The sequence below is a fragment of the Clupea harengus genome, unplaced genomic scaffold (assembly GCF_900700415.2).
Source record: "Clupea harengus unplaced genomic scaffold, Ch_v2.0.2, whole genome shotgun sequence".
NCBI classification, from domain to species: domain Eukaryota; kingdom Metazoa; phylum Chordata; class Actinopteri; order Clupeiformes; family Clupeidae; genus Clupea; species Clupea harengus.
The window spans coordinates 15001-25971 of NW_024880098.1; the positions used below are offsets into that span (position 1 = coordinate 15001).

The window sequence follows — 10971 nt, forward strand, 5'->3', positions numbered from 1 at the left end:
TGTCTGCACTGGGGGCAGCTGTAGACTCCCTTCTGATCTTCCCGATCCCAGCAGCTCGTAATGCAGCCCACACAGTAAGTGTGTCCACAGAGAATAGTTACCGGATAATTCAGTATATCAAGGCAAATCGAACATGTAAAAAGTTCGTAGTTACTTGGAGCCGCTTCTGCCATTCTTCGTTTGTGCTGTGTAACGATTCACAGGTTTTCACGTGGTTTCATTTCGCCTGAAGTCGGTGCATAATAACACATGGGGCTCGACGTCATCACAACAACAGAATATTTAAAGGGACCGCGATCCCGGAACAGTCATTCATACTTACCTAAATTACATGAAACAACAGTGTGTAGAACCACACTAAGAACAAGGGTGAATTATGAAATCACATTCACTACACCTCATTGCTTTTGCAGCAAGCTCTGGAAATTCTGTCTGGCAACTTATCCAGAACTTAAGTCATATGAAAATCACGCAACATCCTTTGCATGTACTCAAGGCTTGGCATTAAAAAAAATGTGATGCGTCTGCCGCAATAGTTTTGACGGCTTCATGGCTTCATTTGACAGTAATGTTGAACACACTAAACACAGTGGTACCTCCTCTCCTGCTCCGTCTGTTGTCACTGTAAATCCGCATTTGATGTATTCCTCATTGTGTTTTCTTTTTTGACTTTGTTTCCCTGTATCCTGTGAAGGTATAGCTTTGTTGGCAGCCTGTCCTTGTCCCTCTATCGTGGCAGCCTGTCCCTCTGCCGTGGCAGTCTGTCCCTCTGTCACTCTCCTTACTAAAAACCGATCCATTGGTGCTTCTGACCAGCTAACTCGACGTTAGAACGAAATTTTAGCTAAGGACAGTAGATAACTTCAGTCGTTCACCAAAAGTATAACTTTTTCGACTAAACTTCAAAAGTACACGTAGGCTATGCTTAACTGCAGAAGCTTGTCAACTTCGCGGGCGAGACTGTACGTTATGAATAATATGCGTATGGCGTTAGGGACAGAATTATGGGGCGCCGTTTGTAAAATGTTGCACGTTCGAAAATCCTGCTCAGTTTTCGTACATTTAGCATTATCATATGGAAAAAAAAGCATGACAATATTCAAATGTCACTTTTTCAAGCATTTAGAGATAAATTCATGTAAATTCATGCGATAACTTTTCCAAGGATCATTTTTGGCAGTAACACAAAGTTGTTAAATAATAGAAATCTTTCATCTAAATGTTAATGTTAAATGTAAATGTTAAATATAAATGTAAATGTTAAATGTAAATGTTAAATATAAACGTAAATGTTCGATGTTATATATAAATGTTAAATATAAGTGTTAAATGTAAATGTTAAATGTAAATACAAATATCAAATGCTAAATGTAAATGTTAAATGTAAATGTAAATGTAAAAGTAAATGTTAAATGTAAATGTTTAGTCTACATGTCAGACTTGACGACAGAACATTACAATATTTACGATAATTCATAGCTTTCAGTAACACTACCAGGGATACCTTGCGGGCAAAAGCGAAGATGTCGACCAACAGTGGACATCGTCGAGCAGTGCAACCTACTCAATTACGATCGCCATCAAACACAGATCATACCACAATAGCCAGACAGAGATATCTAGAAAAAAATTAAATTTTGGGAACCTGTGATCCCTTTACTGCACCCGCTGATATTTGTATTTCTATAACGTCGTAGAAGTCCCTGTCGGTAGGAAAAACGTATGGCCAGAGAATGTGTATTAAAACCGGATGTCGTCACTTTAATCCGGTCTCTGGTTGGATAAAACTTTTCAACAGAAATGGACAAGGACCTTTGATTTATTCTGTAGGAACCATGCCGATGCCTGACTTTTAATGTTGTGTGACGTTGTTCAAGTTCAACATTAATAGCGATTGAATTACCCTTGTGTCGTGTAATCGCTAGCGGTAAATAAACGTTAATAACTTGAATGACTGATTAAGGATATATGTTACACATCACAAACACATGTAATCGATGGGTTTTGGGGGAAATTAGGTAATTGGTTAGCTTAAATTGCAGTATCTTAGGCGAGCTAATTGACCTGGCTAGCTATAGCGGAATTAACAGTGCTAGCTTTGTGTTTGGTCATATAGCTTTGTAAAAGTTCGGTTAACAAGTCACTTGTGTGTTTAGTTGTATGACTTCGTAAAAGTTCGGTTAACAAGTCAATTGAGCATTAAGCCACCTGACTATAATGGGTCTATTCATATCAGCATGCTAACGTTAGACTTATTAGCAGCGAGGCTAGCTAGCTACTATGTGTTCCAATGGATTGTTGGTCTAAGTGTTAGCTTCAGTTAAGTCCTACAATAGGACAATACTCTGCAACATTCGTGTACCACATGGACAACTAACCGAGTCAATGTAGACATAGGTTAACAAGTCACTTGTGTGTTTAGTTGTATGACTTCGTAAAAGTTCGGTTAACAAGTCAATTGAGCATTAAGCCACCTGACTATAATGGGTCTATTCATATCAGCATGCTAACGTTAGACTTATTAGCAGCGAGGCTAGCTAGCTACTATGTGTTCCAATGGATTGTTGGTCTAAGCGTTAGCTTCAGTTAAGACCTACGTGTACCACATGAACAACTAAACGAGTCAATGTAGACATATAAAAAGTTGTGTAGATAGCTTTATTCACATAAGCCGTATAACCTCACAAAAATAATAATAATTTAAAGAAAACCGATCGTTTGCATGCCAGGCGATCAACACAACTTCTCAACTAAAAAGTAAAGGTCCTTGTCCATTTCTGTTGAAAAGTTTTATCCAACCAGAGACCGGATTAAAGTGACGACATCCGGTTTTAACTCTTCAAGCCCCAAGGTGCCCCGTGGGGAACTTTTTTGGTATTTTGATTAATATATTTAAAAATCTCTGCGAGTTTTTGTCCTAGAAACATAAAACTAACACCCACAGCAACCTTGAACCCTTTTCTTTTAAAATATGTAAAGTTTGAAACTAAAATATAAATAATCACTTTGTAAGGACAATATTACGAATCCCTTGCAAATTTCAGCCTCTGAGTGAGGTTTCGACCCTCCCATTAGCAAATGACAACTATTCATATGATAAGGAGATGGTAATTCAGTGATCACTATTGGGTCGTGATGTGTCAAGTAAACCTGTAGGAACAAAGACATTCCAGGCCCATTACGTCATGGCCATTGTTCTTGACCGAGGTGTCCCAGAATGTTCACACCTTTCTCATCAATATGCATAGTGGTCTAAGTGAAGGAAAGTGTCACATTGTATATTACTTAAAATTAGTATTGAAACCACACACTTTCTGAATGATAAACTCACCTATGTGGAGCAAACACCTATGTTTACAGGGCTCAGAGTAAAAAAGAAAACTTCCAAATATTAACAATGTGTTTTTGTACAAAGTCTGAGCACCTCTAAAACTAGATTTAATTTTAGTGTCTTTAGATTTCATTTTAATAAAAAACGTTTTTTACTACATTCCTTTTACTCTCATTCTATTATTGCTGAGGTGTTCTAGAATATAATCATAAATGCCACTTTTGCCTCATGGTTTTTAGTTAGGTGAAATATACAAAAATATCAGGCATGGCAGACTACCTAACATAGTCAAAAAAGAGCCTTGGGGTTGGAAGTGACATTACACATTCTCTGGCCATACGTTTTTCCTACCGACAGTCCCTGCCTGAGCTCCAGTTTGGAGATATTTACATATATCTAATAGAAATCCGTCCCCCTACACACCTCAAAAACTGAAAGCCTATCAAAAGCACAGATAGTAATTTAATTTTCGCTTCTGCCATTCTTCGTTTGTGCTGTGTAAAGCTTCACAGGTTTTCACGTAGTTTCGTTTCGCCTGAAATCGGTGCATAACTTTGAAATGACTTCCTGGTTGGGTGGGCGTGTGTCGCTACACGATGGTAGTCCTTTGGGGGATAGTAGTCCCTCACATTGCGCATGCTCAGACACAAACGGTTTATGGCATAAGGCTCAACATAATCGCGCATGCTCAGACAACAAAACGGTTTACAGCATAAGGCTCAACATCAACATCAACATATCTGGCTTGTCTTAACGCATAATGTAGGTTTATTTAACGTAATATTTAATAATGTTGTAAACGGTTTAAACGTCAACATATGGGGCTTGTCTTAACGCATAATGTGGGTATATTTAATGTTATATTTAATTATGTTGTAAACGGCTAACAGCATAAGGCTCTACGTCAACATATGAAACGAAACTGGGGAGAGACTTTTTGATCCTCCACCTCATCTGTTTTGTCCACTGTGACAACATCTTCTTTGTTTTTAAATAAATGGTCATGTTTTAAAAAAACTGGCTTTCGTCGCTTTTCTCCATGATTGAAAAGGATCTGTCGTTGTGACGCACGCGCGGCTTCGCTGTCGACAGTGTCGCAAAATGACGCATGCGCAATGTGAGGGACTACGATCCCCCAAAGGACTACCATCGTGTAGCGACAGCGTGTTCGTGTTCGTGCAAACAGCCTCCTGTCATTGATAACAATAAGGCCTTTGGGTCAGTTAAGATCAAGTTCTTTGCAAACGCTGACATGTAGAGAATACGGTCATTCATTTACCACCATTAATGGACTGAGTAAACCGCCAGAAAGCAGTTTACTGTCTCTTTGCAAAAACTGAATATCGCAACAGAAATTCAAAGGAAATTGTAGTAAAGCTTGGCTTGCAGCAACCGTGTCGCCATCTAGTGGACATTTGTAGTCAATGATAGAAAACAAGGACAAGATAATGATGCCATAGAAGTTGAAAGTGTAGAACTCAAACAATAGAAAATACGCCAGTACAGTCAACAACACTTTGTATTTGTTTGATTGTTGTAGCATTATTTTCAATATGGTTCTGGAAAAACTGTACAGTACTTGCTGGGGCTGATTTAAAGGGGTTGCCAGATCTGGGGCAGATTTGGCCCAGATTCAGCTGCCATCTGGCAACCCATTTGATCGGGGCCAGATTTGTGCCAGACCCTGCATCTGTCTGGTGTATCGTTGCTTATCATTCACTGAATCACTGCCAATTATATCCCGTGTGTCGTATTAGTCTGAGCTGTGGTTCAGAGGAGTCTAACTGATGACTGACCATAATGAAACTAAAGCCAAGCCTAAACCCAGGGTAGAGTGTGTGAGTGAATGTGGTCTGGACTCTGTGCAGGAGGGTCATTGTGTCAGAGATGCTGCAGAAGGCCAGAGTTCCTGCCTGTGATCCACATACACTCCTATTCTGGAGCTGGCCACTAGAGGAGTTTAGTCTCCTCGTTACTGTGTCTGAAAGAGTAAGCAGATTTGGAGAAGTCCAGGCTCCAGGACTGATCGTTGCATCCAAAGCCACATTCATGGCCGTGTCCTTACTGCTGATGTCTTTTGTAGGAGACGGTGACGGAGACCTCCTCCCACTCCACTCCACTCCCAGTAGCAGCGTCCACACGTCCCTCTCTGCCCAGCACCTGCTCCCAGACGTCAAAGCGGTCGGGGTGAGAGGGGTAGGACTGGTACTCGTCACAGTGTGTCACCCTCCTGTTGCCCTCAGACAGGCAAAGCTCCCTGTGCGCCGTGTTTGGGTCAGTGTCAAAGGTCGGGAATCTGGAGGGGAGGGCACAAAAGAGATGGGTGTGTCTTCATCACACACCCACACACACATATACAGCATAAACATACATAGCAAACACACACACATACAGCATAAACATACATACTAGCAAACAACACACACACATATACAGCATAAACATACATACTAGCACACACACACACACTCACACACACTCACACACACACACACAACACACACACACACACCACACACACAACACACACAGAAACCTTAAGTTTACCTTCCATGTCTATTCTTCATAACAGTTTACTAAAGTTTTTGAGTGCAAAGTAATCTCGTTACGGCAGGCTATCAGGTGTGTGTAGCTTACATTGTAATATCGTCTCCCTCTATGCTGATGGTGATACCAAGGCTCTTAACCTGTTTGGAAACAGGTATGGTGGCTTCAGCAGTGAGTGAACAGATATCCGTTTATATTTAGTGAGGAGCAGCTCAGTTTCACTACTGTTGAATTGTAGGTAGCTGTTTGCCATCCATATCTGTACATCATGGAGACAAGCAGTGAAGGTACTGAGGGGAGAGCAGAAGTGGGCCTAGTGAACGCATGAAGCTGTCTATCGTCCACATATTAGGCTGACAGGTCTTTCTGAAGTTATTTGCGTTTCCGCTCATCATTCGCTTGCAGTTGGCTGTTCTCAACTGTCGATGTTGTTGACTCGTGGCTCGCCGGCACGCTCCTCTGTTGAGAATCATGGTTGTAATACAGTGGTGTGGTGTCCCTCTGTTGAGAATCATGGTTGTAATACAGTGGTGTGGTGAACATGTGTTGAGAATCATGGTTGTAATACAGTGGTGTGGTGAACATGTGTTGAGAATCATGGTTGTAATACAGTGGTGTGGTGAACATGTGTTGAGAATCATGGTTATAATACAGTGGTGTGGTGAAAAATGTGTTGAGAATCATGGTTGTAATACAGTGGTGTGGTGAACATGTGTTGAGAATCATGGTTGTAATACAGTGGTGTGGTGAACATGTGTTGAGAATCATGTTGTAATACAGTGGTGTGGTGAACATGTGTTGAGAATCATGGTTATAATACAGTGGTGTGGTGAACATGAAGCAGTTTTGCAACAACAAGTGTCATGAGGTCCGTCTGCAGGAGTGAGTGTCTTGTTGGGTCAAACAGACCAAGGTCAGTCTTCGAGGCCTACGTGCAGAGAGGCCTGTGTGCACAGACGGAGGCCTAATTACCAGGCAGAGAGGCCTGTGTGTAGGGAGGAAGGTCACACAGTTTCCAGGTGCAGGCTCACAGAGACAGCCACATATTAATTAAAATGTTTATGCATAAGGGGATGCAGAATTCATCAGAGAGCAGGTAGAAGTTCCCACGAAAGAGCCATGCCATCATAACCGGGAGGGTAAAACTACTGATAAGGACACAGCTGCTCGCATCTTGAAGATGTTTTGGCAATTAGTGAGCAGAATATTCTGGTTGGTTCAATTTGGATAAGTTTTTAGGCTTTTGATTGGAAAAGCATAGTGACGGAATATGCCCTTTAAATAGTTAGTGCGCTGGGTTTTTGACAGAGCTGCTCCATGGACCACCACTCTAGATTTGAATGAAATGTCTGCAGGATTGAATAAAACTTTAGTTCATCGCATTCAGTCTTCTGACTCTGATTGAGTATTAACTCTAAGATTTGAAGAGGTTGTTTTCGCTACAACACCTCCTCGTGCCAGTGGCATGTTCATCTTGTTACTGGGTGCCAGTGGCATGTTCATCTTGTTACTGGGTGCCAGTGGCATGTCCCTCCTCGTGCCAGTGGCATGTACTTCCTGATGCCACATGCTGATTAAAAGGTGAACCCCTTCTCACAGGCAGAGTGTGCACAGGTAGTGCTGGTAGTCCATCCAATCATGTCATCTGGATCAATAAAGTGATTGGACTGGCTTTTTACAGCCCTGCAGCTGCCACAGATAACAGATTTTTTTTTTTTTGTCAATTTATTCATTGCTATCAGGATGATAAGAGGATTTCAATAAACGTAACAAAAATGCTTCTGAAATAAATCACACACACACACAAGAAAAAGAGTGCATTAGTGCACATGTGATCTGAACTCTGGCCTTCGACCGCTTTGACACAATGACCCTCTGCACGGAGTTCCTGCCCTGTGTTCCACATACACGACTATTCTAGATCTGGCCACTAGAGGGAGTTCGGTCTGTTTGTTATTGTGTCTGAAATAGGAGCAGGATCTGAAGAGGAACAGCCTCCAGGACTGATCATTCCATCCAAACACTCACTCATCACCCTGTCCTTTCCTGCTGCTTTCATATGTGACTGCTGATACCAACCCAACCACTCCACTCAACAGCCCAGCAGTACCATACAGATACACCCTCTCTACACAGCACCTGATTCAACCCATTAAATCTCTCTGGATGATCAGGATATGACTGGACCTCATCTCTCCTTTCCACCCTCCTGTTCTCCTCAGACAGATGGAGGTTTCTGTTTGCTGTGTTTGGATCCAGTGTGAAGTGACAGGAGTCCGATGGAGGAGCAGACAAGGGTTTCTGGGCTTGAGATACAGCAGGTTTTTCATTGGATGATCATTTGAGTTCATTGAGTGTGTGGGTGTCGGTGTGTTTGTGTGTGATGACTCGTTGTTGTTGTTGTTGTTGTTGTCTGGCCATCGTCAGAAGTCCCAACCCAGTAGCACCAGGAATGTAACATGTTGTCCTGCGTACGACTGAGATTGTTACCTTGGAAGCCTGATAAAGTGCAGGACTGATGAATGACAACGAGAGGGAGAGTTGTGTGCACACACCTATGCACTTTGTATGACACCATGTAAGAAATACTGAATCAGTTGAATTTCACTTATTTATTTATCCACCCACCAGAAATAAGAGTACATTAAGAAACATTTAATGCCAGTCTATAACTGAACTGAATATGTTTATTCACCATTTTGCACCAGAAACATTTTAAAACATACTGGTCTCATTATAACGGTATTAATAAAGAAACACAGAAACACATTTCAGACTCCAGGACTGATCATTCTAAAGGGGGGGGGGGGTGTGTGTGTGTGTTGGGGGGGGGGGGTGTTGTTATTTTATATGAATCTTTACGTGTGGGTGATGACATTTATTTCTGTGATTTTTTCTGTGAGGGAATGTTTCACATATAACTTAGATTTGTTTATGTGTGTGTGATTCTGTATATGTTTGTGCAGGTGTACATGTGTGAGTGTCTGTATTCAAAAGTTCAAAAGTGAGCATGGTTATGTTTGAGTGTGTGTGTGTGTGTGTGTGTGTGTGTGTGTGTGTGTGTGTGTATGTGTGTGTGTGTTTGTCTGAAAGGAGTCCTTTGTATGAAAGAATGATGTTGAGTTTGTGTAAGTATTTGAGTTTGAGTTTCATTTCATTCCTTTGTGTGAGATGAGTCCTTCGTATTGAAGGAACCAGAATTTAAGATTTATAGTTAATAAGGATATGCCATAGTCAATATTTCAATGTATCTTATACCTAGTTGTAATTGTTACTTTTATTTGGACCTAAGTTAGAATGTAATCATTTCTGGTTAGAGAAGAGAGAGAGAGAGAGTCTCATGAATACTGAGGGTGACGCCCCTGGTTCTCAGAGAGCATTTAACAGCGATCCTTCAATGGATAATCAGATAATCTTAGGTGAAGCTCTGTGAGTGAGTGGAACTCAGGCTCTGTCACACACACACACACACACACACACACACACACACACACACACACACACACACACACACACACACACAGACACACATGGCTTAGGTGAAGCTCTGTGAGTGAGTGGAACTCAGGCTCTGTCACACACACACACACACACACACACACACACACACACACACACACACACACACACACACACACACCACACACACACACACACACATGGCTTAGGTGAAGCTCTGTGAGTGAGTGGAACTCAGGCTCTGTCTCACACACACACACACACACACACACACACACACACACACACACACAACACACACACACACACACAACGGCTTAGGTGAAGCTCTGTGAGTGAGTGGAACTCAGGCTCTGTCACACACACACACACACACACACACACACACACCACACACACACACACACAACCACACACACACATGGCTTAGGTGAAGCTCTGTGAGTGAGTGGAACTCAGGCTCTGTCACACACACACACACACACACACACACACACACCACACACACACACACACACACACACACACACACACACACACATGGCTTAGGTGAAGCTCTGTGAGTGAGTGGAACTCAGGCTCTGTCACACACACACACACACACACACACACACACACACACACACACACACACACACACACACACACACACACACACACACACACACGGCGTAGGTGAAGCTCTGTGAGTGAGTGGAACTCAGGCTCTGTCTCACAATGGTGGCCACCGTTGTTCGAGATTAAAACCTGTTTCATGACTTACCATATCCAAGACTGGGTCTCATAATATATGGTATGAAATGAATTACCACCTCCTATACAGTTAGTATATAGGAGTGTAGAAGTGTTCCAGTGTCTTTGTATGTGAAAGTCTGTAGGTGTGATTGGTTGTATGGGTGTGTGTGTGAGACACAGAGACAGAGAGAGAGGCAGAGAGAGAGAAATACAGAGAAATATAAATGTCTCTTTCTTCCTCTCCTAGTCTAGACTATCTTTGCTGTGGGATGCTGCTGTAGTCTCTCCACCTGATCTACTTGTAGAATCCCTCAGTCTACACCTACTCACCCCAACCACACTGTCATGCATTTGTGTTGTTGTGTGAGATTCTGTGGTGTGAGGGGAGACAGGTGGTGTGAGGGGAGACAGGTGGTGTGAGGGGAGACAGGTGGTGTGAGGGGAGACAGGTGTGTGAGGGGAGACAGGTGTGTGAGGGGAGACAGGTGGTGTGAGGGGAGACAGGTGGTGTGAGGGGAGACAGGTGTGTAAGGGGAGACAGGTGGTGTGAGGGGAGGTGGTGGGTTGAGAGCGAGCGCCAAAGCAAGTGCTGCAGCTGATGAGGAGAACTGAGTTTAAATGAAGTGTGTGTGTGTGTGTGTGTGTGTGTGTGTGTGTGTGTGTGTGTGCTGATGAGGAGAACTGAGTTTAAATGAAGTGTGTGTGCGTGTGTGTGTGCGTGTGTGTGTGTGTGTGTGTGTGTTTGTGTGCGTGTGTGTGTGTGTGCTGATGAGGAGAACTGAGTTTAAATGAAGTGTGTGTGTGTGTGTGTGTTGATGAGGAGAACTGAGTTTAAATGAAGTGTGTGTGTGTGTGTGTGTGTGTGTGTGTGTGTTGATGAGGAGAACTGAGTTTAAATT

The 10971-nt window shown here is 42.5% G+C and overlaps 1 protein-coding gene across 1 annotated transcript in view; it reads right to left on the minus strand.

Annotated features, from left to right (window-relative positions):
* The window catches only part of LOC122131253 (tripartite motif-containing protein 16-like), an 8836-nt gene extending 8663 nt beyond the window's left edge, over window positions 1–173 (minus strand). The window contains exon 1 of the mRNA XM_042706140.1: window positions 1–173. This exon is cut by the window's left edge and continues 415 nt beyond it. Coding sequence (XP_042562074.1) covers window positions 1–173 — 173 coding nt within the window.
* Between the last annotated feature and the right edge of the window lie 10798 nt (window positions 174–10971).